At 50.9% G+C, this 27,452-nt stretch overlaps 1 protein-coding gene across 1 annotated transcript; it reads right to left on the reverse strand.

Annotated features, from left to right (window-relative positions):
• Positions 1–1,441: 1,441 nt before the first annotated feature.
• LOC116957159 (profilin-2-like) lies at positions 1,442–18,495 on the reverse strand. Its single transcript, XM_032979137.2, has 3 exons — positions 18,031–18,495; positions 2,921–3,113; positions 1,442–1,887 (listed from the first exon to the last, which is right to left on the reverse strand). The coding sequence occupies exons 1-3, from the start codon at positions 18,151–18,153 to the stop codon at positions 1,790–1,792; spliced, it is 414 nt and encodes a 137-aa protein (XP_032835028.1). The 5' UTR covers positions 18,154–18,495; the 3' UTR covers positions 1,442–1,789.
• Positions 18,496–27,452: the final 8,957 nt, after the last annotated feature.

Genomic DNA, 27,452 nt, shown 5'->3' on the forward strand with positions numbered 1-27,452 from the left:
TTTATGTGGAGTTATTGGGGAGAGGAAATCCCCCAGGCCAAAAAACATCATGGGGCAAGGTGGGGATGACCCTGCTGGGGCTGTGGTGCCTCAAATATTGTAAAAAGTTGTCACCCCCTGTGAGTGGCTGGCTGAGGTGCCATCTGTTGAGGACGTACTGAAGGCAATCCAGCGTCTGAGAGGAGGAAACGTTCCGGGCAGAGATGATCTCCCAAGTGAACTGCTGAGGGAAGGTGGCGTTTGTTTGCAGACTGACCTATATGACATCATAATAACAGTCTGGACGGGTTCTGTACGATTAGAAGGATGCCCTGGTGGTCCCCCTCTTTAAGCAGATGTGTAAATATATATTCTTAGTTTTTTCGGTAAAGTCACGTTGAAGGGAAACAACAAAATAATAAAATATATATAAAACAATAAAAAAATAAAAAATTCTCACGATGTTTCGACCATAACTCAAACGGTCATCTTCAGGTGTGTTGGTTTGCATATTAACCAACACACCTGAAGATGACCGTTTGAGTTATGGTCGAAACGTCGTGAGAATTTTTTATTTTTTATTGTTTTATATATATTTTATTATTTTGTTGTTTCCCTTCAACGTGACTTTACCGAAAAAACTAAGAATATGAATTACTGCAGTCACGAAAGCTTTAAATCAAAATCAGATGTGTAAATGTTGTGGATTCACACTTCACCATACCGGTGGGCTAAAGTAGTGAACTATTTGTTTTTTGTCAACGTGACACATTTTTTGCTGATTGGCCGTGTCGGGTGGTGGAGGGTTACGACACATTTATAAATAACGCGATCTAACCCAAAATCCTATATTATGAATGATATTGGTCGCGAAAGCCTACGTGTTAAACTGTAGGCAATTCCAACAAAACCTACATCTCTGCTTTATTGACCTGGTCAAGGCCTATGATACAATCAGTAGGCCTGGGCTCTGGGTTGTTCTTAGTGCTTTCGGAGTCCCTGACGCTCTGCTCACAATCATTAAGAACCTACATGATGGTGGGCAGATCCAGATAAAGCTACGTGGCCAGAAGTTGGAGCCATTCCCTGCTCACCTTGGGGTGCGACAGGGATTTCCTCTGGCTCCCACATTATTTTACTTATATTTTGACCACGTAGTTTGTGAAGTGTTCAATGGCTGTACTGGAGGAATTTCCATCTGGTACAGATACAATGGGAGGCTGATCGATGCCCGGGTGTGGTCGAGGGATGGCTCCCCTATTGGTCAACCACGTTATGTATGCCGACGACCTGGTAATTGCCGCTCACTCAGAGGAGGAGTTGGAGGCGCTGCTGCTGAACCTGGTGCTTGCCACTAAGAGGTGGGGCCTTTACCATCAGCCCCACTAAAACTAAGCACCTGCCTGGGTATTTTGTGTCATTAATCACACCACACACACCATACACGTCACCACGCAGGTAATAATTCAATCACGACTGTATGCATTTATTATCATTGGCATTCATGAGTAATAGGGATGATGATTCTGTGATGATGATTCTGTGATGATTATGATGATGATTCCGTGACGATGGTAGGAGTCTTGGTGGAGGTGGTGGAGGCGGTGATGGTAGTGGTGATGGCTGTAGTGGTGGTGGTGATGGCTGTAATGGTGGTGGTGATGGTAGTGGTGGTGATAGTAGTGGTGGTGGTGATGGTAGCAGTGATGGTGAAGGTGATGGTAGTGGTGGTGGTGATGGTAGTGCTGGTGCAGCTAGTGGAGGTGGTGGTGGCGGGCAGCTCCGCTCAACATGGGCATCATCAGCAGCGTCAGTAGCCGTTATCCCGGAGGTATCGTGCCACCTTGAACGCCTCCGTGTTGATCTCTCCACCGTGTACCCCATCCTTGCCCACCGCCACCACCAGCGCTACGGGGTGGGGGGGGGGCAGGGGGATGGAAGAAGGCACGACCAGTCGCATCATCAGCAGAAGCAGCATCATTCTCATCTCATCCCAATCTCCACCACCACCACCTCTACTCTGACCACCACGACCGCCACCACCTCCATCACCACCTACCCCAACCATCATGATCATCATCGCCACCTCCACCACCTCCACCACCTCCACCACCTCCACCATCATCACCACCTCCACTACCTCCACCACCTCCACCATCATCACCACCTCCACCACCTCCACCACCTCCACCACCGCCACCATCATCACCACCTCCACCATCATCACCACCTCCACCACCACCTCCACCATCATCACCACCTCCACCACCGCCACCATCAACACCACCTCCAACACCTTCACCACTAACACCACCATCGGGAAAGACCCACCTCGCCACCTATAACCTTAACAGACTGTTAGGGAGCAGCACCTACGAAGGCTGGCAAGGTACACGAGTGGGTGGGTGGCCAGCACCACGCCCGACCGCCTTTGTTTCCCGAGCAGCGATGTTTACTACACCACCACCGCTACACCAGGTACTAATTTGAGGCTGAGTCGACCTAGGGGAGGCCCAATACCGGTTCACATATTCGTCACTGGTGTCGGCCGTGGGCTCGGGTTGGTGGGCTCCTGGCAGAGTGCTAACCGATACACAACCGCTCACCACCACCTCTACCACCACCATCACCACCACCTTCACTTCCACCTCCACCACCACTTTCACTTCCACCATCACCACGACCACCATCACCACTACTACCTCCACCACCACAACCACCTCCACTTCCACCATCACCACGACCACCACCACGACCAATTCCACTTCCACACCTCCAACACCTCCACTTCCACCATCACCACTACCTTTACCACCACTACCACCACCATCACCACTTCCATCATCACCACGACCACCACCACCACTACTACCTCCACCACCACGACCACCTCCACTTCCACCACCACCACCACCACGACCAGCCAGCCAGCCAGCCTCACCTTTGGAGGCGGACGCGATGCTGATGTTGAGCGTTGGCTCCCCCGCGGCGCTCTTGGTCTTGAGGTCCATAGTCCAGTCGTCGGCCAGGTTCAGCTGGTCCCTGAGCACCGAGCACTTTGCCCCGCCCAGGGTCAGCCCGTTGATGAAGAACTTCTGCCGGTCCTTGCCCAGGATCACGTCCAGCTCGGCCGCCTTCACGTGACAAAGGCACGGGCAAAAAAGGTCACCACCACCGCCCCGGCTGGTCCACAGATAAAGGTCCCCCAGGTGGACCACACAGATAAAGGTCCCCCAGGTGGACCACACAGATAAAGGTCCCCCAGGTGGACCACACAGATAAAGGTCCTCTAGGTGGTCACACAGATAAAGGTCCCCCAGGTGGACCACACAGATAAAGGTCCCCCAGGTGGACCACACAGATAAAGGTCCCCCAGGTGGACCACACAGATAAAGGTCCCCCAGGTGATCACACAGATAAAGGTCCCCCAGGTGGACCACACAGATAAAGGTCCCCCAGGTGGACCACACAGATAAAGGTCCCCCAGGTGGTCACACAGATAAAGGTCCCCCAGGTGGACCACACAGATAAAGGTCCCCCAGGTGGACCACACAGATAAAGGTCCCCTAGGTGGACCACACAGATAAAGGTCCCCCAGGTGGACCACACAGATAAAGGTCCTCTAGGTGGTCACACAGATGAAGGTTCCCCAGGTGATCACACAGATAAAGGTCCTCCAGGTGGTCACACAGATAAAGGTCCCCAAGCTGATCACACGGACAAAGGTCCCCCAGGTGACCACACAGATAAAGGTCCCCCAGGTGGACCACACAGATAAAGGTCCCCCAGGTGATCACACAGATAAAGGTCCACCAGGTGGACCACACAGATAAAGGTCTCCCAGGTGGTCACACAGATAAAGGTCCCCCAGGTGATCACACAGATAAAGGTCACCCAGGTGATCACACAGATAAAGGTCCCCAAGCTGATCACACGGACAAAGGTCCCCCAGGTGACCACACAGATAAAGGTCCCCCAGGTGGACCACACAGATAAAGGTCCCCCAGGTGATCACACAGATAAAGGTCCCCCAGGTGGTCACACAGATAAAGGTCCCCCAGGTGGACCACACAGATAAAGGTCCCCCAGGTGGTCACACAGATAAAGGTCCCCCAGGTGGACCACACAGATAAAGGTCCCCCAGGTGGACCACACAGATAAAGGTCTCCCAGGTGGACCACACAGATAAAGGTCCCCCAGGTGGACCACACAGATAAAGGTCCCCCAGGTGGTCACACAGATAAAGGTCCCCCAGGTGATCACACAGATAAAGGTCCCCCAGGTGATCACACAGATAAAGGTCCCCCAGGTGATCACACAGATAAAGGTCCCCCAGGTGGACCACACAGATAAAGGTCCCCCAGGTGGTCACACAGATAAAGGTCCCCCAGGTGGACCACACAGATAAAGGTCCCCCAGGTGGACCACACAGATAAAGGTCCCCCAGGTGGACCACACAGATAAAGGTCCCCCAGGTGAACCACACAGATAAAAGTCCCCCAGGTGGACCACACAGATAAAGGTCCCCCAGGTGGTCACACAGACAAAGGTACCACGCACAGACAAAGGTCTCCCGTGTAGCCGTTACAGACTGTAGGTGCAAATGCTGTTAGAGAGAAGCAGTGCCTATGGTGGGCACTGTGGCTCACGAGAAGGTGGGTGGCCAGCACCACGCCCGGCCGCCTTTGTCTCCCGAGTGGCAATGTTTGTACAACATCTCACCAGGTACTCATTTGAGGCTAAATCTACCTAGGGGAGGCCCAGGACTGGTGTTGGTGACCGAGAGCGGGAATCAAACTCAGGTCGCCAGGTTCATAGTGCAGTGCTAACCTCTACACCACCGCTGCCTAAAGTTATACATACACACAGATGTACATACACACAGATACACATTCAGATATACATACACACAGCTATACATACACACAGATATACATACACACAGATATACACACAGATATACATACACACAGACATACATACACACAGATATACATTCAGATATACATACACAGAGATACACATACACAGAGATACACATACACACAGATATACATACACACAGATATACAAACACAGATATACATTCAGATATACATACACACAGATATACACACAGATATACATTCAGATATACATACACACAGATATACACACACAGATATACATACACACAGATATACATACACACAGATATACATTCAGATATACATACACACAGATATACATATACACAGATATACACACACAGATATACACACAGATATACATACACACAGATATACATACAGATATACATACACACAGATACACATTCAGATATACATACACACAGATATACACACAGATATACATACACACAGATATACAAACACAGATATACACACAGATATACATACACACAGGTATACACACAGATATACATACACACAGATATACACACACAGATATACATACACACAGATATACATACACACAGATATACATTCAGATATACATACACACAGGCATACATACAGATATACATACAGTGAGGGAAAAAAGTATTTGATCCCCTGCTGATTTTGTACGTTTGCCCACTGACAAAGAAATGCTCAGTCTATAATTTTAATAGTAGGTTTATTTGAACAGTGAGAGACAGAATAACAACAAAAAAATCCAGAAAAACGCATGTCAGAAATGTTATAAATTGATTTGCATTTTAATGAGGGACATAAGTATTTGACCCCCTCTCAATCAGAAAGATTTCTGGCTCCCAGGTGTCTTTTATACAGGTTACAAGCTGAGATTAGGAGCACACTCTTAAAGGCAGTGCTCCTAATCTCAGCTTGTTACCGGTATAAAAGACACCTATCCACAGAAACAATCAATCAATCAGATTCCAAACTCTCCACCATGGCCAAGACCAAAGAGCTCTCCAAGGATGTCAGGGACAAGATTGTCGACCTACAAAAGGCTGGAATTGGCTACAAGACCATTGCCAAGCAGCTTGGTAAGAAGGTGCCAAAAGTTGGTGCGATTATTCGCAAATGGAAGAAACACAAAAGAACTGTCAATCTCCCTCGGCCTGGGGCTCCATGCAAGATCTCACCTCGTGGAGTTGCAATGATCATGAGAACGGTGAGGAATGAGCCCAGAACTACACGGGAGGATCTTGTCAATGATCTCAAGGCAGCTGGGACCATAGTAATCAAGAAAACATTTGGTAACACGCTACGCCGTGAAGGACTGAAATCCTGCAGCGCACGCAAGGTCCCCCTGCTTAAGAAAGCACATATACATGCCCGTCTGAAGTTTGCCCATGAACATCTTAATGATTCAGAGGACAACTGGGTGAAAGCGTTGTGGTCAGATGAGACCAAAATAGAGCTCTTTGGCATCAACTCAACTCGCTGTGTTTGGAGGAGGAGGAATGCTGCCTATGACCCCAAGAACACCATCCCACCGTCAAGCATGGAGGTGGAAACATTATGCTTTGGGGGTGTTTTTCTGCTAAGGGGACAGGACAACTTCACCGCATCAAAGGGACGATGGACGGGGCCATGTACCGTCAAATCTTGGGTGAGAACCTCCTTCCCTCAGCCAGGGCATTGAAAATGGGTCGTGGATGGGTATTCCAGCATGACAATGACCCAAAACACACGGCCAAGGCAACAAAGGAGTGGCTCTAGAAGAAGCACATTAAGGTCCTGGAGTGGCCTAGCCAGTCTCCAGACCTTAATCCCATATAAAATCTGTGGAGGGAGCTGAAGGTTCGAGTTGCCAAACGTCAGCCTCGAAACCTTAATGACTTGGAGAAGATCTGCAAAGAGGAGTGGGACAAAATCCCTCCTGAGATGTGTGCAAACTTGGTGGCCAACTACAAGAAACGTCTGACCTCTGTGATTGCCAACAAGGGTTTTGCCACCAAGTACTAAGTTATGTTTTGCAGAGGGGTCAAATACTTATTTCCCTCATTAAAATGCAAATCAATTTATAGCATTTTTGACATGCGTTTTTCTGGATTTTTTGTCGTTATTCTGTCTTTTACTGTTCAAATAAACCTACCATTAAAATCATAGACTGATCATTTCTTTGTCAGTGGGCAAAGGTACAAAATCAGCAGGGGATCAAATACTTTTGTCCCTCACTGTACACACAGATATACATACACACAGATATACACACAGATATACATACACACAGATACACATACACAGATATACATACACACAGATATACATACACACAGATATACATACACACAGATATACATACAGATATACATACACACAGATATACATACACACAGATACACATACACACAGATATACATACACACAGATATACATACACACAGATACACATACAGATATACATACACACAGATATACATACAGATATACATACACACAGATACACACACACAGATACACATACACACTTATATACATACACACAGATATACATACACACTTATATACATACACGTACATACGTACACACATAGACATACATAGATATACATACATATACACAAGTAGATACACACACACGACACCGATCCCCCGTTTAGCCTTAATAGACTGTTGGGGCAAATGCTGTTAGCGAGCAGCACCTATGAAGGCCGGCACGGCACACGAGGGGGTGGGTGATCGGCACCACTCCCGGCCGCCTTTGTCTCACGATGAGCAGTCGGTCCTTAGGCGCTCTCTCTCTCTCTGTGTGTGTGGCCTTTCAGCGCCAGATTTGTTGTCTCCCAAGAACTTTTTGGTTCGCAGTAGCGACGCGACGAAGGTGGATGGGTGAGTGGGTTGGTGGGTGAGTGGATAGTGGGTGGATGGGTGAGTGGGTGGGTGGGTGAGTGAGTGAGTGGGTCGGTGGGTGAGTGGGTGGGTGAGTGGGTGGGTGGGTGAGTGGATAGTGGGTGAGTGGGTGGGTGGGTGAGTGAGTGAGTGGGTCGGTGAGTGAGTGGGTGGGTGGGTGGATGGGTGAGTGGGTGGGTGGGTGAGTGGGTGGGTGGGTGGGTGAGTGGGTGGGTGGGTGGGTGAGTGGGTGGTGGGTGAGTGAGTGGGTGGGTGGGTGGGTGAGTGGGTGGGTGGGTGAATGGGTGGGTGAATGGGTAGTGGGTGAGTGATTGAGTGGGTGAATGGGTGTGTGGGTAAGTGAGTGAGTGAGTGGGTGAATGTGTGGGTGAGTGTGTGGGTGGGTGAGTGGGTAGTGGGTGAGTGGGTGTGTGGGTGAGTAGGTGGGTCAGTGGGTAGTGGGTGAGTGGGTGTGTGGGTGAGTAGGTGGGTGAGTGGGTGAGTGGGTGGATAAGTGAGTGGGTTGGCGGATGGATGAGTGAGTGGGTGAGCGGGTGGGTGAGTGGGTGGGTGAATGGATAAGTAGTTGGATGATTGGTTGGTTCTCTATCTCCCATAGCGAAACCCCCAAACACAGAGGAACTGCAGCTATCGGGCCAAAACCACACCCGCAGTGCTGAACAGAAATGCCCTGCAGCTGCAAATTCCTCAACTGCAGCATCGCCCCTTCCACCCCCGACTGCGATAACCTATTAACTATTAGCTAACTAAACATTTCATGTCGCCAAGTGTAAGCCTCCCCCCCCAGAGCGACGTAATTCTCTCTCAGTAGCGACCTGTGTGTAGATTTGTAGCGGCAGCCAAATAACTCGCGTGATTCTACGGACTCACAGAACCGCATAAAGTCCCGCAGAGATCCCGAGACTTATATTGAACCATAGAGACCCACAGAGACCAAGTTAAAACCATAGAGACCCATAGTTAAACTGAGCTATTTTTTTAAAAAAATGTTTTTAACTAGGTAAGGACCCCCTGAGCGACGTAGCTTTTTCTCAGAAGCGACCTGGCCATCACGAACGACGGCTCTCGACGAAGTGGCGGACGTTTATAGCAGCAGCAGACAAACACTCGGAGCGCGTGGAGATGTTGGTTACAAATGTGGAGGGGTAAAACCGACCACGGGGAGAGAGAGAGAGAGACAGAGACGAAAACTCCAAATATACAGCAGCAGCAACAGGCGTCGTCAGGGTCGGGATGGAACCCACGACCTCCTGTGTACCAGGCGAGGTAGTCAACATCTCATAGACACTGTGGTGGTGATGATGATGAGAGAGATACACTCAGAGACTCCACATCTACAGCAGCAGCAGCAGTAGGCGTCGTCAGGGTCCGGGATGGAACCCACGACCTCCTGTACACCAGGCGAGGTAGTCAACATCTCATAGCCACCGTGATGATGATGATGATGAGAGAGAGACGCAGACTCCAAATATACAGCAGCGGGCGTCAGGGTCCGGGATGGAACCCACGACTTCCTGTACACCAGGCGAGGTAGTCAACATCTCCTAGCCACTGTGGTGGTGATGATGAGAGAGAGACACTCAGAGACTCCACATCTACAGCAGCAGCAGCAGTAGGCGTCGTCAGGGTCCGGGATGGAACCCACGACCTCCTGTACACCAGGCGAGGTAGTCAACATCTCATAGCCACTGTGATGATGATGATGATGAGAGAGAGACACTCAGAGACTCCACATCTACAGCAGTAGCAGCAGGCATCGTCAGGGTCGGGATGGAACCCACGACCTCCTGTACACCAGGCGAGGTAGTCAACATCTCATAGCCACTGTGGTGGTGGTGGTGATGAGAGAGAGACACTCAGAGACTCCACATCTACAGCAGCAGCAGCAGTAGGCGTCGTCAGGGTCGGGATCGAACCCAAGACCTCCTGTACACCAGGCGAGGTAGTCAACATCTCATAGCCACTGTGGTGGTGATGATGATGAGAGAGAGACACTCAGAGACTCCACATCTACAGCAGTAGCAGCAGTAGGCGTCGTCAGGGTCGGGATCGAACCCACGACCTCCTGTACACCAGGCGAGGTAGTCAACATCTCATAGCCACCGTGATGATGATGATGATGAGAGAGAGACGCAGACTCCAAATATACAGCAGCGGGCGTCAGGGTCCGGGATGGAACCCACGACTTCCTGTGTACCAGGCGAGGAAGTCAACATCTCCTAGCCACTGTGGTGGTGATGATGAGAGAGAGACACTCAGAGACTCCACATCTACAGCAGCAGCAGCAGTAGGCGTCGTCAGGGTCCGGGATGGAACCCACGACCTCCTGTACACCAGGCGAGGTAGTCAACATCTCATAGCCACTGTGGTGGTGATGATGATGAGAGAGAGACACTCAGAGACTCCACATCTACAGCAGTAGCAGCAGTAGGCGTCGTCAGGGTCGGGATCGAACCCACGACCTCCTGTACACCAGGCGAGGTAGTCAACATCTCCTAGCCACTGTGGTGGTGGTGATGATGAGAGAGAGACACTCAGAGACTCCAAATATACAGCAGCAGCAGGCGTCGTCAGGGTCGGGATGGAACCCACGACCTCCTGTACACCAGGCGAGGTAGTCAACATCTCATAGCCACCGTGATGATGATGATGATGAGAGAGAGACGCAGACTCCAAATATACAGCAGCGGGCGTCAGGGTCCGGGATGGAACCCACGACTTCCTGTACACCAGGCGAGGTAGTCAACATCTCCTAGCCACTGTGGTGGTGATGATGAGAGAGAGACACTCAGAGACTCCACATCTACAGCAGCAGCAGCAGTAGGCGTCGTCAGGGTCCGGGATGGAACCCACGACCTCCTGTACACCAGGCGAGGTAGTCAACATCTCCTAGCCACTGTGGTGGTGGTGATGATGAGAGAGAGACACTCAGAGACTCCACATCTACAGCAGCAGCAGCAGGCGTCGTCAGGGTCGGGATGGAACCCACGACCTCCTGTACACCAGGCGAGGTAGTCAACATCTCATAGACACTGTGGTGGTGATGATGATGAGAGAGAGACACTCAGAGACTCCACATCTACAGCAGCAGCAGCAGGCGTCGTCAGGGTCGGGATGGAACCCACGACTTCCTGTGTACCAGGCGAGGTAGTCAACATCTCCTAGCCACTGTGGTGGTGGTGATGATGATGAGAGACACTCAGAGACTCCACATCTACAGCAGCAGCAGGCGTCGTCAGGGTCGGGATGGAACCCACGACTTCCTGTGTACCAGGCGAGGTAGTCAACATCTCCTAGCCACTGTGGTGGTGGTGATGATGATGAGAGACACTCAGAGACTCCACATCTACAGCAGCAGCAGGCGTCGTCAGGGTCGGGATGGAACCCACGACTTCCTGTGTACCAGGCGAGGTAGTCAACATCTCCTAGCCACTGTGGTGGTGGTGATGATGATGAGAGACACTCAGAGACTCCACATCTACAGCAGCAGCAGCAGTAGGTGTCGTCAGGGTCCGGGATGGAACCCACGACCTCCTGTGTACCAGGCGAGGTAGTCAACATCTCATAGCCACTGTGATGATGATGATGAGAGAGAGACACTCAGAGACTCCACATCTACAGCAGTAGCAGCAGTAGGTGTCGTCAGGGTCCGGGATGGAACCCACGACCTCCTGTACACCAGGCGAGGTAGTCAACATCTCATAGCCACTGTGGTGGTGATGATGATGAGAGAGAGACACTCAGAGACTCCACATCTACAGCAGCAGCAGCAGGCATCGTCAGGGTCCGGGATGGAACCCACGACATCCTACCTACAACATACGTACAGCACACGTACATACAACATGCATACAAAATTACAATCAACAAACATACAACATGCAAACAACACCGTCTGTGTGTGTGTGTGTGTGGCCTTACATCGTTACTGGGGAGACAAAGGCGGCCGGGCGTGGTGCTGGCCACCCACCCCCTCGTGTGCCACAGTGCCGGCAGCCTTCATAGGTGCTGCTACTTGCTACTAACAGCACTTGCCCCTACAGCCTGTTAAGGCTACACGGGGGATCTTTGTCTGTGTATAGGCGCTGCTGCTACTCGCTACTAACAGCACTTGCCCCTACAGCCTGTTAAGGCTACACGGGGGATCTTTGTCTGTGTATAGGCGCTGCTGCTACTCGCTACTAACAGCACTTGCTCCTACAGCCTGTTAGAGGCTACACGGGGGATCTTTGTCTGTGTATAGGCGCTGCTGCTACTCGCTACTAACAGCACTTGCCCCTACAGCCTGTTAGAGGCTACACGGGGGACCTTTGTCTGTGTATAGGCGCTGCTGCTACTCGCTACTAACAGCACTTGCCCCTACAGCCCTGCTAGAGGCTACACGGGGGATCTTTGTCTGTGTATAAGCGCTGCTGCTACTCGCTACTAACAGCACTTGCCCCTACAGCCTGTTAGAGGCTACACGGGGAATCTTTGTCTGTGTATAGGCGCTGCTGCTACACGCTACTAACAGCACTTGCCCCTACAGCCCTGTTAGAGGCTACACGGGGGATCTTTGTCTGTGTCTAGGACTCTAGGTGCTGCTACTACTCGCTACTAACAGCACTTGCTCCTACAGTCTGTTAAGGCTACACGGGGGATCTTTGTCTGTGTCTAGGTGCTGCTACTCGCTACTAACAGCACTTGCCCCTACAGCCTGTTAGAGGCTACACGGGGGATCTTTGTCTGTGTATAGGCGCTGCTGCTACTCGCTACTAACAGCACTTGCCCCTACAGTCTGTTAGAGGCTATACGGGGGATCTTTGTCTGTGTCTAGGTGCTGCTACTCGCTACTAACAGCACTTGCCCCTACAACCTATTAGAGGCTACACGGGGGATCTTTGTGTGTAGGTGCTGCTACTCGCTACTAACAGCACTTGCCCCTACAGCCCTGTTAGAGGCTACACGGGGGATCTTTGTCTGTGTATAGGCGCTGCTGCTACTCGCTACTAACAGCACTTGCCCCTACAGCCTGTAAGAGGCTACACGGGGGATCTTTGTCTGTGTATAAGCGCTGCTGCTACTCGCTACTAACAGCACTTGCCCCTACAGCCTGTTAGAGGCTACACGGGGGATCTTTGTCTGTGTATAGGCGCTGCTGCTACACGCTACTAACAGCACTTGCCCCTACAGCCCTGTTAGAGGCTACACGGGGGATCTTTGTCTGTGTCTAGGACTCTATGTGCTGCTACTACTCGCTACTAACAGCACTTGCTCCTACAGTCTGTTAAGGCTACACGGGGGATCTTTGTCTGTGTATAGGTGCTGCTGCTACTCGCTACTAACAGCACTTGCCCCTACAGCCCTGTTAGAGGTTACACGGGGGATCTTTGTCTGTGTATAGATGCTGCTACTCGCTACTAACAGAACTTGCCCCTACAGTCTGTTAAGGCTACACGGGGGATCTTTGTCTGTGTCTAGGTGCTGCTACTCGCTACTAACAGCACTTGCCCCTACAGCCTGTTAGAGGCTACACGGGGGATCTTTGTCTGTGTATAGGCGCTGCTGCTACTCGCTACTAACAGCACTTGCCCCTACAGTCTGTTAGAGGCTATACGGGGGATCTTTGTCTGTGTCTAGGTGCTGCTACTCGCTACTAACAGCACTTGCCCCTACAACCTATTAGAGGCTACACGGGGGATCTTTGTCTGTGTATAGGCGCTGCTGCTACTCGATACTAACAGCACTTGCCCCTACAGCCTGTTAGAGGCTACACGGGGGGTCTTTGTCTGTGTATAGGCGCTACTGCTACTAACAGCACTTGCCCCTACAGCCCTGTTAGAGGCTACACGGGGGATCTTTGTCTGTGTGTAGGCGCTGCTGCTACTCGCTACTAACAGCACTTGCCCCTACAGCCCTGTTAGAGGCTACACGGGGGATCTTTGTCTGTGTGTAGGCGCTGCTGCTACTCGCTACTAACAGCACTTGCCCCTACAGCCTGTTAGAGGCTACACGGGGGATCTTTGTCTGTGTATAGGCGCTGCTGCTATTCGCTACTAACAGCACTTGCCCCTACAGTCTGTTAAGGCTACACGGGGGGTCTTTGTCTGTGTATAGGCGCTACTGCTACTTGCTACTAACAGCACTTGCCCCTACAGCCCTGTTAGAGGCTACACGGGGGATCTTTGTCTGTGTGTAGGCGCTGCTGCTACTCGCTACTAACAGCACTTGCCCCTACAGCCTGTTAGAGGCTACAAGGGGGATCTTTGTCTGTGTATAGGTGCTGCTGCTACTCGCTAACAGCACTTGCCTCTACAGCCTGTTAGAGGCTACACGGGGGATCTTTGTCTGTGTGTAGGTGCTGCTACTCGCTACTAACAGCACTTGCCTCTACAGCCTGTTAGAGGCTACACGGGGGATCTTTGTCTGTGTGTAGGTGCTGCTACTCGCTACTAACAGCACTTGCCCCTACAGCCCTGTTAGAGGCTACACGGGGGATCTTTGTCTGTGTATAGGCGCTGCTGCTACTCGCTACTAACAGCACTTGCCCCTACAGCCTGTTAGAGGCTATACGGGGGATCTTTGTCTGTGTCTAGGTGCTGCTACTCGCTACTAACAGCACTTGCCCCTACAGCCTGTTAGAGGCTATACGGGGGATCTTTGTCTGTGTCTAGGTGCTGATACTCGCTACTAACAGCACTTGCCCCTACAGCCCTGTTAGAGGCTACACGGGGGATCTTTGTCTGTGTATAGGCGTTGCTGCTACTCGCTACTAACAGCACTTGCCCCTACAGTCTGTTAAGGCTACACGGGGGATCTTTGTCTGTGTATAGGTGCTGCTACTCGCTACTAACAGCACTTGCCTCTACAGCCTGTTAGAGGCTACACGGGGGATCTTTGTCTGTGTGTAGGTGCTGCTACTCGCTACTAACAGCACTTGCCCCTACAGCCCTGTTAGAGGCTACACGGGGGATCTTTGTCTGTGTATAGGCGCTGCTGCTACTCGCTACTAACAGCACTTGCCCCTACAGCCTGTTAGAGGCTATACGGGGGATCTTTGTCTGTGTCTAGGTGCTGCTACTCGCTACTAACAGCACTTGCCCCTACAGCCTGTTAGAGGCTATACGGGGGATCTTTGTCTGTGTCTAGGTGCTGATACTCGCTACTAACAGCACTTGCCCCTACAGCCCTGTTAGAGGCTACACGGGGGATCTTTGTCTGTGTATAGGCGTTGCTGCTACTCGCTACTAACAGCACTTGCCCCTACAGTCTGTTAAGGCTACACGGGGGATCTTTGTCTGTTTATAGGCGCTGCTGCTACTCGCTACTAACAGCACTTGCCCCTACAGCCCTGTTAGAGGCTACACGGGGGATCTTTGTCTGTGTATAGGCGCTGCTGCTACTTGCTACTAACAGCACTTGCCCCTACAGCCTGTTAGAGGCTACACGGGGGATCTTTGTCTGTGTATAGGTGCTGCTGCTACTCGCTACTAACAGCACTTGCCCCTACAGCCCTGTTAGAGGCTACACGGGGGATCTTTGTCTGTGTATAGGCGCTGCTGCTACTCGCTACTAACAGCACTTGCCCCTACAGCCTGTTAGAGGCTACACGGGGGATCTTTGTCTGTGTATAGGCGTTGCTGCTACTCGCTACTAACAGCACTTGCCCCTACAGTCTGTTAAGGCTACACGGGGGATCTTTGTCTGTTTATAGGCGCTGCTGCTACTCGCTACTAACAGCACTTGCCCCTACAGTCTGTTAAGGCTACACGGGGGATCTTTGTCTGTTTATAGGCGCTGCTGCTACTCGCTACTAACAGCACTTGCCCCTACAGTCTGTTTAGGCTACACGGGGGATCTTTGTCTTGGGGGCCTTACATCGGAAAATAGATCAGAGATGACGTTTCGGGCTATGTGCCTTCTTCTTCATCCCAAATAATCGTTTCACATACCACTTAAATGGAACTGTGTGCGCTGTACAAGGGCCATTGCCCGAAACGTTGCCTATTGTATACGTCTCCTCTCACAAAGACAAAGATTCCCCGTATAGCATTTAAAGACTGTTGGGGAAAGGGGGCGGGTGGCCAGCAACACGCTCGACCGCCTTTGTCTCCCTAGTGGCGATGTTTGCTACACACCGCCACCAGGTACTCATTTGAGGCTGAGTCGACCTAAAGGAGGTCCAGGACCGGTTCAGATAATCGTCACTGCTGGTGTTGGCCTCGAGCGAAAATCGGACTCGGGTGGGGAGGTTCGTAGTGCAGCTTAGCGCTAACCACTACAATACCGCTCCCCCCACAGACAGCGACACATAGAGATGGACATACAAAGAGACAAACACACACGGACACACACACATAGACACACACATAGACACACAGATACACACAGACACACACACACACATAGACACACAGACACACACACACAGACACACAGATACACAGAGACACACACATAGACACACAGATACACACAAACACACATAGACACACAGATACACACAGACACACACAAACACACGCGCACACACGTAGAAACACAGATACACACATAGACACACACAGACACACACATAGACACACACATAGACACACAGATACACACAGACACACACACAGACACACACATAGACACACAGATACACACATAGACACACAGACACACACATAGACACACACATAGACACACAGATACACACAGACACACACAAACAGACACGCACACACAGACGCACACACAGATACACACACAGACACACACATAGACACACACAGAAACACAAAGATACACACAGAACACACACACAGACACACACACACAAACAGACACATACACACACAGACACACAGATACACACATACACACAACAACAACCGCCATTCGCCACTAAGTGGCGGTGACGTCACCACGACGCTTGTGCCAGGCTATGTGCAACCTGAGGCCACGTGAAGTGTCGAACGCCCGCTGGCAGGAGGTCACGGGGCAGACCCAGGTGCCACGGGTCAACTGACTGAGATGACTGGCTGATGCACCACCTGTGCCCCCTACTATGCCAACCTGCTGTGCTTTAGCCACCCGGCGCTCCGCTCGTTGTTGTGAGCGTCGCTCCTCCACCCTCCGTTGTTGTTGGAGGGCGACTGCCTCCAACTGCCCAGTAGCATCCTTCACGAGCCTCCTCCACAGAGGCCGATCTTGACACCGCTGGTACCAGTCATCGGCAAGTCCACTCAGCTCCACGTCCTCCTATACCACATCACTCCATCTCTTCTCTAGCCCATGCCGCGCCCGCTTAGCCCCCTCGATCCGGCCAAACAAAAGCTGTTTCGGCATGCGGTGGCTGGGCATGCGGGCTACATGACCCAGCCAACGCAGCCTTGCCCGCCGGAGGAGCTCACCGATGGGACCTTGCCCAGATCTTTCAAGGATTTGTGAGCTCCTCACACAATGCAGCCTGGTTAAACCCAGGATGGATTGTAGGCAGGCCAGCCTAAATGTTTCTAACCGGCGAAGATGTTCCATTAAGGGGGTCCACGTTTCGCAAGCATAGAGAAGGGAGGGAATGACCGTGGCCGAGAAGACCTGAAGCTTAGTGCGGAGCGACAGACCAGGTAGCTTCCACACAGCGTTACGCAACCGATGAAAAGATATTGCCGCTCGACTGATTCGGAGTGAGACACACACACAGACACACACACAGACATACACACACACATACACACACAGACATACACACACACATACACACACACACAGACATACACACACACACGTACACACACAGACATACACACACACACATACACGCACAGACACACAGACACACACACAGACACCCCCCCACACAGACACACACAGACATACACACACACATACACACACAGACATACACACACACGTACACACACAGACATACACACACACACATACACAGACATACACACAGACACACACATACACACACACAGACACACACACAGACACACACACACAGACACACACACAGACACACACACAGATACACACAGACACACACACAGACACACACACAGACACACACACACAGACACACACACGGACACACATACACACACAGACACACACACACACAGACACACACACACAGACACACACACAGACACATACACATACAGAGACAAATACACACACACACATACGCACACACAGACATACACACACAGACACACACACACAGACACACACACACAAAGACACACACACACAGACACGTGTGTGTGTGTGTTACCGTGATGTTGGCGAGGAGTTTGCCATGCGACGCCCAAACGGTTTTGGTGGCGATGCCTACGACGGCGGCGTCCGTGAACTTGCCCATGGCCATGAGGTTCTCCACGTAGCTGTTCCACGACATCGTCCGCTCGGAAAGTTCGCTCGCCCGACAAGTTCGAGGTTCTATCGATGTATTGATTTATCTGTTTCGTAGTAAACTTTGGAGCAAATGTTTTTTCAAACGAAAAAAGGTGAAGTTTATTTTAAAAAAATGTTTTGCTGGTGGTGGGTTGGTGATGGTGGTGGTGGGTTGGTGGTGGGTTGGTGATGGTGGGTTGGTGATGGTGGTGGTGGGTTGGTGATGGTGGTGGTGGTGGGTTGGTGGTGGTGGTGGGTTGGTGATGGTGGTGGTGGTGGGTTGGTGATGGTGGTGGTGGGTTTGGTGATTGATGGGCTCAGCTCACACGCGAAGCTCAATCAGCCCGTGCGAGCGAGTGGCGACGCGGGGAAGGAAGTACCCCGACTACTTATACGGCTGTGCGTGTGTGTGTGCGTGTCTGCGTGTGTGTGTGCGTGCGTGTGTGTGCGTGAGTGTGTCTGCGTGTGTGTGTGCGCGTGTCTGCGTGTGTGCGTGTGTGCGTGTGTGTACTCACACTCACGCACGCACGCACACGCATTCTACGTACATTCAAGCACACAAAACATTTAACTCCAAAGACATACACACGTATATCTTTTTACAAATATATACACACACACATATGCATCTGCAAAGACATACACACATATGCATTTCGTGGTGGCCGGGTCATCGGTGGTGGTCGGGTCATTGGTGGTGGGTTTGCAGCGCATCTATGGGTCTGTGTGAGTGAGTCTATGGGTCTGTGTGGAGTGGGCCTATGGGTCTGTGTGTGAAGTGAGTCTATGGGTCTCTGTGTGAGTCTATGGGTCTCTGTGTGAGTGAATCTATGGGTCTCTATGTGAGTGAGTCTATGGGTCTCTGTGTGAGTCTATGGGTCTCTGTGTGAGTGAATCTATGGGTCTCTGTGTGAGTCTATGGGTCTAGGTGTGAGTGAGTCTATGGGTCTCTATGTGAGTGAGTCTATGGGTCTCTGTGTGAGTGAGTCTATGAGCCTCTGTGTGAGTCTATGGGTCTCTGTGTGAGTGAGTCTATGGGTATGTGTGAGTCTACGATTCTCTGTGTGAGTGGGTCTGTGTGAGTCTATGTATCTCTGTGTAACTGAGTCTGTGCGTTTCTGTGTGAGTGAGTCTATTGGTCTCTGTGTGATTGAGTCTATGGGTCTCTGTGTGAGTGAGTCTATGGGTCTGTGTGAGTGAGTCTATGGGTCTGTGTGAGTGAGTCTATGGGTCTCTGTGTGAGTGAGTCTATGGGTCTCTGTGTGAGTGAGTCTATGGGTCTCTGTGTGAGTAAGTCTATGGGTCTCTGTGTGAGTGAGTCTATGGGTCTGTGTGAGTGAGTCTATGGTTCTGTGTGAGTGAATCTATGGGTCTCGGTGTGAGTGAGTCTATGGGTCTAGGTGTGACTCAGTCTATGGGTGTGTGTGAGTCTATGGGTCTCGGTGTGAGTCTATGGGTCTCTGTGTGAGTGAGTCTATGGGTCTCTGTGTGATGAGTCTATGGGTCTCTATGTGAGTGAGTCTATGGGTCTCTGTGTGAGTGAATCTATGGGTCTCTGTGTGAGTCTATGGGTCTCTGTGTGAGTGAGTCTATGGGTCTCTGTGTGAGTGAGTCTATGGGTCTCTGTGTGAGTGAGTCTATGGGTCTCTTTGTGAGTCTATGGGTCTCTGTGTGAGTGAGTCTATGGGTCTCTGTGTGAGTCTATGGGTCTCTGTGTGAGTGAGTCTATGGGTCTTTGTGTGAGTGAGTCTATGGGTCTCTGTGTGAGTGAGTCTATGGGTGTCTGTGTGAGTGAGTCTATGGGTGTCTGTATGAGGGAGTCTATGGGTGTTTGTGTGGAGTGAGTCTATGGCTCTGTGTGAGTCTATGATTCTCTGTGTGAGTCTATGGTTCTCTGTGTGAGTCTATGGTTCTCTGTGTGAGTGAATCTATGGGTCTGTGTGGAGTGAGTCTATGGGTCTCTGTGTGAGTGAGTCTATGGGTCTCTGTGTGAGTGAGTCTATAGGTCTCTGTGTGAGTGAGTCTATGGGTCTCTGTGTGAGTGAGTCTATGGGTCTACGTGTGAGTGAGTCTATGGGTCTCTGTGTCAGTGAGTTTATGGGTATCTGTGTGAGTGAGTCTATGGGTCTGTGTGGAGTGAGTCTATGGGTCTCCGGGTGTGAGTGAGTCTATGGGTCTCTGTGTGAGTGAGTCTATGGGTCTCTGTGTGGAGTGAGTCTATTGGTCTCTGTGTAAGTGAGTCTATGGGTCTCTGTGTGAGTGAGTCTATGGGTCTCTGTGTGAGTGAGTCTATGGGTCTGTGTGAGTGAGTCTATGGGTTTCTGTGTGAGTGATTCTGTGTCTCTGTGTGAGTGAGTCTATGGGTCTCTGTGTGAGTGAGTCTATGGGTCTCTGTGTGAGTCTATGGATCTCTGTGTGAGTGAATCTATGGGTCTCTGTGTGAGTCTATGGGTCTCTGTGTGAGTGAGTCTATGGGTCTGTGTGGAGTGAGTCTGTGGATCTGTGTGAGTCTATGATTCTATGTGTGAGTGAGTCTATGGTTCTCTGTGTGAGTGAGTCTATGGTTCTCTGTGTGAGTGAGTCTATGGGTCTAGGTGTGAGTGAGTCTATGGGTCTGTGTGAGTTAGTCTATGGTTCTGTGTGAGTGCGTCTATGGGTCTCTGTGTGAGTGAGTCTATGGGTCTCTGTGTGAGTGATTCTATGAGTCTCTGTGTGAGTGAGTCTATGGGTCTCTGTGTGAGTGAGTCTATGGGTCTCTGTGTGAGTCTATGGGTCTGTGTGGAGTGAGTCTATGGGTCTCTGTGTGAGTGAGTCTATGGGTCTCTGTGTGGAGTGAGTCTATGGGTCTGTGTGAGTGAGTCTATGGGTCTGTGTGTGAGTGAGTCTATAGGTCTCTGTGTGAGTGAGTCCATGGGTCTCTGTGTGAGTGAGTCTATGGGTCTCCGTGTGAGTGGGTCTATGGGTCTATGTGTGAGTGAGTCTATGGGTCTCTGTGTGAGTGAGTCCATGGGTCTCGGTGTGAGTGAGTCTATGGGTCTCCGTGTGAGTGAGTCAATGGGTCTGTGTGGAGTGAGTCTATGGGTCTCTGTGTGAGTGAATCTATGGGTCTCTGTGTGAGTCTATGGGTTCTCTGTGTGAGTCTATGGGTCTCTGTGTTAGTGAGTCTATGAGTCTCTGTGTGAGTGAGTCTATGGGTCTCTGTGTTAGTGAGTCTATGGGTCTCTGTGTGAGTGAGTCTATGGGTCTCTGTGTGAGTCTATGGGTCTCTGTGTGAGTGAGTCTATGGGTCTCTGTGTGAGTGAGTCTATGGGTCTGTGTGGAGTGAGTCTATGGGTCTCTGTGTGAGTGAATGTATGGGTCTCTGTGTGAGTCTATGGGTCTCTGTGTGAGTGAGTCTATGAGTCTCTGTGTGAGTCTATGGGTCTCTGTGTGAGTGAGTCTATGGGTCTCTGTGTGAGTGAGTCTATGGGTCTGTGTGGAGTGAGTCTATGGCTCTGTGTGAGTCTATGATTCTCTGTGTGAGTCTATGGTTCTCTGTGTGAGTCTATGGTTCTCTGTGTGAGTGAGTCTATGGGTCTAGGTGTGAGTGAGTCTATGGGTCTGTGTGAGTGAATCTATGGGTCTCTGTGTGAATAAGTCTATGGGTCTCTGTGTGAGTGAGTCTATGGGTCTGTGTGGAGTGAGTCTATGGCTCTGTGTGAGTCTATGATTCTTTGCGTGAGTCTATGGGTCTCTGTGTGAGTCTATGGTTCTCTGTGTGAGTGAGTCTATGGGTCTAGGTGTGAGTGAGTCTATGGGTCTGTGTGAGTGAATCTATGGGTCTCTGTGTGAGTAAGTCTATGGGTCTCTGTGTGAGTGAGTCTATGGGTCTGTGTGGAGTGAGTCTATGGCTCTGTGTGAGTCTATGATTCTCTGTGTGAGTCTATGGTCCTCTGTGTGAGTCTATGGTTCTCTATGTGAGTGAGTCTATGGGTCTAGGTGTGAGTGAGTCTATGGGTCTCTGTGTGAGTGAGTCTATGGGTCTCTGTGTGAGTGAGTTTATGAGTCTCTGTGTGAGTCTATGGGTCTTTGTGTGAGTGAGTCTATGGGTCTGTGTGAGTCTACGATTCTCTGTGTGAGTGGGTCTGTGTGAGTCTATGTATCTCTGTGTAACTGAGTCTGTGCGTTTCTGTGTGAGTGAGTCTATTGTTCTCTGTGTGAGTGAGTCTATGGGTCTCTGTGTGAGTGAATATATGGGTCTCTGTGTGACTGAGTCTATGGGTCTCTGTGTGAGTGATTCTATGGGTCTAGGTGTGAGTGAGTCTGTGGGTCTCTGTGTGAGTGAGTCTATGGGTCTCTGTGTGAGTGAGTCTATGGGTCTCTGTGTGAGTGAGTCTATGGGTCTCTGTGTGAGTGAGTCTATTGGTCTCTGTGTGAGTGAATCTATGGGTCTCTGTGTGAGTGAGTCTATGGGTCTCTGTGTGAGTGAGTCTATGGGTCTAGGTGTGAGTGAGTCTGTGGGTCTCTGTGTGAGTGAGTCTATGGGTCTAGGTGTGAGTGAGTCTATGGGTCTCTGTGTGAGTGAGTCTGTGGGTCTCTGTGTGAGTGAGTCTATGGGTCTCTGTGTGAGTGAGTCTATGGGTCTAGGTGTGAGTGAGTCTATGGGTCTCTGTGTGAGTGAGTCTGTGGGTCTCTGTGTGAGTGAGTCTGTGGGTCTCTGTGTGAGTGAGTCTATGGGTCTCTGTGTGAGTGAGTCTATGGGTCTCTGTGTGAGTGAGTCTATGGGTCTAGGTGTGAGTGAGTCTATGGGTCTCTGTGTGAGTGAGTCTATGGGTCTCTGTGTGAGTGAGTCTATGGGTCTCTGTGTGAGTGAGTCTATGGGTCTCTGTGTGAGTGAGTCTATGGGTCTCTGTGTGAGTGAGTCTGTGGGTCTAAGTGTGAGTGTGTCTATGGGTCTCTGTGTGAGTGAGTCTATGGGTCTAGGTGTGAGTGAGTCTATGGGTCTCTGTGTGAGTGAGTCTGTGGGTCTCTGTGTGAGTGAGTCTGTGGGTCTCTGTGTGAGTGAGTCTATGGGTCTCTGTGTGAGTGAGTCTATGGGTCTCTGTGTGAGTGAGTCTATGGGTCTAGGTGTGAGTGAGTCTATGGGTCTCTGTGTGAGTGAGTCTATGGGTCTCTGTGTGAGTGAGTCTATGGGTCTCTGTGTGAGTGAGTCTATGGGTCTCTGTTTGAGTGAGTCTATGGGTCTCTGTGTGAGTGAGTCTATGGGTCTCTGTGTGAGTGAGTCTATGGGTCTCTGTTTGAGTGAGTCTATGGGTCTCTGTGTGAGTGAGTCTGTGGGTCTCTGTGTGAGTGAGTCTATGGGTCTCTGTGTGAGTGAGTCTATGGGTCTCTGTGTGAGTGAGTCGATAGGGCGCGGCAGTTGAAACAAAAGACGTTCGTGCGTGTGGGAGTGTGTACAGGGTGTGTGTGTGTGCCTGTGTGTGTGGGAGTGTGTACAGGGTGTGTGTGTGTGCCTGTGTGTGTGAGAGTGAGTACAGGGGGTGTGTGTGTGTGCCTGTGTGTGTGGGAGTGTGTACAGGGTGTGTGTGTGCCTGTGTGTCTGAGAGTGAGTACAGGGGGTGTGTGTGTGCCTGTGCGTGTGGGAGTGTGTACAGGGGGTGTGTGTGTGTGCCTGTGCGTGTGTGTGCCTGTGCGCGTGGGAGTGTGTACATGGGGTGTGTGTGTGTGCCTGTGCGTGTGTGTGCCGGTGTGTGTGGGGGAGTGTGTACAGGGTCTGTGTGTGTGCCTGTGCGTGTGGGAGTGTGTACAGGGGGTGTGTGTGTGTGTGCCTGTGCGTGTGTGTGCCTGTGCGTGTGGGAGTGTGTACAGGGTCTGTGTGTGTGCCTGTGGGTGTGGGAGTGAGTACTGGCTGACAGAGGAGGTGTTCAGGATTGTTGAGTAAAAGCGACAGGCCCACTGTCATCGGCTACAGAATCCCACGTCAGAGAATGACGAGGCTTACCGCAGCCTTCGCTCGGAGGTTCGGAGAGCCGTGAGGCGCTGCAAGGATGGGTGGTGGTCGCGGGTTGCTGAGGAGATGGAGTCTGCCTCAGTGGCCCGTGATCACAATTCTCTATTTAACTCCATCAAAAAAGTAACCTGCAGCGCCACACCTATTACCATCATTAGGGGAAAAAACGGTGATCCAATCTCCGAGCCCCAGAAACAGGTTTGCAGATTTGCTGAGCATTTCTGTGAGGTCCTGGGGGAGGGAAAATCCCTCAGCCAGAAAAACATCGTGGCACAAGGTGAGGATGACCCTGCTGAGGCTGCGGTGCCTCAAATATTGGAAGAAGTCACCCCCTGTGAGTGGCTGGCTGAGGTGCCATCTGTTGAGGAAGTACTGAAGGCAATCCGGAGTCTGAGACCAGGAAAGGCAGCGGGCAGAGATGATCTCCTAAGCGAAATGCTGAGGGAGGGTGGCGTTTGTGCACAGACTGCCCTATATGACATCATAACAACGGTCTGGACCACTGGACGGGTTCCGCAGGATTGGAAGGATGCCCTGGTGGTCCCCCTTTTTAAGAAGGGTGACCGCACAGACTGTAACAACTACAGGGGCATCTCACTCCTCAGTGTGCCGGGAAAGGTCCTGGCAAGGATTATTCAACATCGCCTCACCAGGCACGCTGAGGAGAGGCTTGCGGAGCCCCAATGCGGTTTCAGGAAAGGGTGGTCCTGCACAGATGCCATATTTTCTGTTCATCTGCTACAGCAGAGGTTTAGTGAATTCCAACAAGACCTACATCTCTGCTTTATTGACCTGGTCAAGGCCTATGATACCATCAGTAGGCCTGGGCTCTGGGTTGTTCTTCGTGCTTTTGGAGTACCTGACCCTCTGCTCATGATCATTAAGGACCTTCATGATGGTGAGCGGGCCCGGGTAAAACTACGTGGCCGGGAGTCAGAGCCATTCCCTGTACACCTTGGGGTGCGACAGGGATGTCCTCCGGCTCCCACATTATTTAACATCTATTTTGACCACGTAGTTCGTGAAGCCTTCAATGGCTGTACCAGGGGAATCTCCATATGGTACAGATATAATGGGAGGCTGATCGACGCCCGGGTGCAGTCAAGGGATGGCTCCTTATTGCTCAACCACGTTATGTATGCTGATGATTTGGTAATAGCTGCTCATTCAGAGGAGGAGTTGGAGATGCTGTGGCTGAGACTGGAGCGTGCCACTAAGAGGTGGGGCCTTACCATCAGCCCCACCAAAACTAAGCACCTGCCTGGGTATTTTGTACCATCGGACACTCCACCCCCACAACTCCCAATCGGTGATGGGGCAGTTGTGGAGAGAGTGAAGAGTTTCCCATACCTGGGCAGTGTGCTTATGAATGGCTCCAGTTTAACAGCAGAGGTCTCACTCCGAATCAGTCAAGCGGCAATATCTTTTCATCGGTTGCGTAATGCTGTGTGGAAGCTACCTGGTCTGTCACTCTGCACTAAGCTTCAGGTCTTCTCGGCCACGGTCATTCCCTCCCGTCTCTACGCTTGCGAAACGTGGACCCCCCTAATGGAACATCTTCGCCGGTTAGAAACATTTAGGCTGGCCTGCCTACGATCCATCCTGGGTTTAACCAGACTGGATTGTGTGAGGAGCTCACAAATCCTTGAAAGATCTGGGCAAGGTCCCATTGGTGAGCTCCTCCGGCGGGGAAGGCTGCGATGGCTGGGTCATGTAGCCCTCATGCCCAGCCACCGCATGCTGAAACAGCTTTTGTTCGGCCGGATTGAGGGGGCTAAGCGGGCGCGGCACGGGCTAGAGAAGAGATGGAGTGATGTGGTACAGGAGGACGTGGAGCTGAGTGGACTTGCCGATGACTGGTACCAGCGGTGTCAAGATCGGCCTCTGTGGAGGAGGCTCGTGAAGGATGCTACTGGGCAGTTGGAGGCAGTTGCCCTCCAACAACAACGGAGGGCGGAGGAGCGACGCTCATAACAACGAGCGGAGCGCCGGGTGGCTAAAGCACAGCAGGTTGGCACAGTAGGGGGCACAGGTGGTGCATCAGCCAGTCATCTCAGTCAGTCGACCCGTGGCACCTGGGTCTGCCCCGTGACCTGCTGCCAGCGGGCGTTCGACACTTCACGTGGCCTCAGGGTGCACATAGCCTGGCACAAGCGTCGTGATGACGTCACCACCACTTAGTGGCGAATGGCGGTTGTTGTTGTTGTGTGAGTACAGGATATGTGTGTGTGTGTGCCTGTGCGTGTGGGAGTGAGTACAGGGGGTGTGTGTGTGGGAGTGAGTACAGGATGTGTGTGTGTGTGGGAGTGTGTACAGGGTGTGTGTGTGCCTGTGCGTGTGGGAGTGAGTTAGTTTATAGTTTAGTTTAATTGATTTGGTATAGCCCTGTGAGCCATTCGGCTCTTGAATCGGGTGCAACCGCAACAAACAAAAAAACAAAAACATGAACAAGAAAACATCTTAAAGTGACTTTGTGTGATTGTGCAAACAGAAAATACAGGGAAAAAAAAACATCAAAATATTCCTGAAATAGCACCGTACCGTACACCAACGCTGTGTGCAAAAATCCCAGTGGGATGCAAGTCAAACAACAACAACAACAACCACAAGACAACTAAGATTAAGGCCATCAGTCTAACTCCGTACTACAATAAACAAAAACATGGCCAAACCAAAAAACTTTTAGAAATCACCAAAATAAATCCATAAATGCAATGTAACAGTGATCATAGGAACTGTGACCGAGTTTTTAACAATAAACTACATAAATGACATGTAACACCAAACCCCAGAGCCACAGCTGGCTGCATGAGTCACTCCACAAACAACAGGAGCATCAGTTGGAGTATCACATTTTTCAATGCACCTTTAAGATCAGCACACTAAATCAAAATACAGATAATACTTTGCAGCGGTCATCCGGAGCGAAACTTTTTATTTTATTTTAGGCCACTGAATAGCAGTGGCAGCTAAGGGTGTACAACTCCTCTAGAGCAGTTTTGAGTGAAGATCTCTCATAGGTAGTGATTCAAGTTGCAGTTTATTGGCAATAGCATTCCAGACCCTGGGGGCATCAATAGCAAAGGCCCTTCCAGTTTTTGTACGGCAATAGGGAATGTGAAACTGGTAAATGAGTGAAGACCTGAGGTCAAATTTGTTCTTTGAAACAGAGAGGAGATCCAGCAGGTAGTCTGCGGATATTTTTGTAAGTACATCGTGAATAAATAAGATCTGGTGCACAAGCCGTCGAACATTAAGAGATGTTAAGTTTGACCCAATGTAGAGATCACAGTGGTGAGTCCTATATGGGCAGT

Source organism: Petromyzon marinus (assembly GCF_048934315.1).
Source record: "Petromyzon marinus isolate PM22_M1 ecotype Great Lakes invasive population chromosome 70 unlocalized genomic scaffold, UKy_Petmar_22M1.pri1.0 chr70_unloc.1, whole genome shotgun sequence".
NCBI lineage: Eukaryota > Metazoa > Chordata > Hyperoartia > Petromyzontiformes > Petromyzontidae > Petromyzon > Petromyzon marinus.

Bases quoted from the DNA above. Each gene is read 5' to 3' on its own strand.
- LOC116957159 (XM_032979137.2), bottom strand. From the start codon at position 18,153: ATGTCGTGGAACAGCTACGTGGAGAACCTCATGGCCATGGGCAAGTTC. The intron at 3,114-18,030 runs GTAACACACACA...TGTCACGTGAAG, and splicing joins AACTCCTCGCCAACATCACG to GCGGCCGAGCTGGACGTGAT. The intron at 1,888-2,920 runs GTGAGGCTGGCT...CCCACCCCGTAG, and splicing joins CATCGCGTCCGCCTCCAAAG to CGCTGGTGGTGGCGGTGGGC.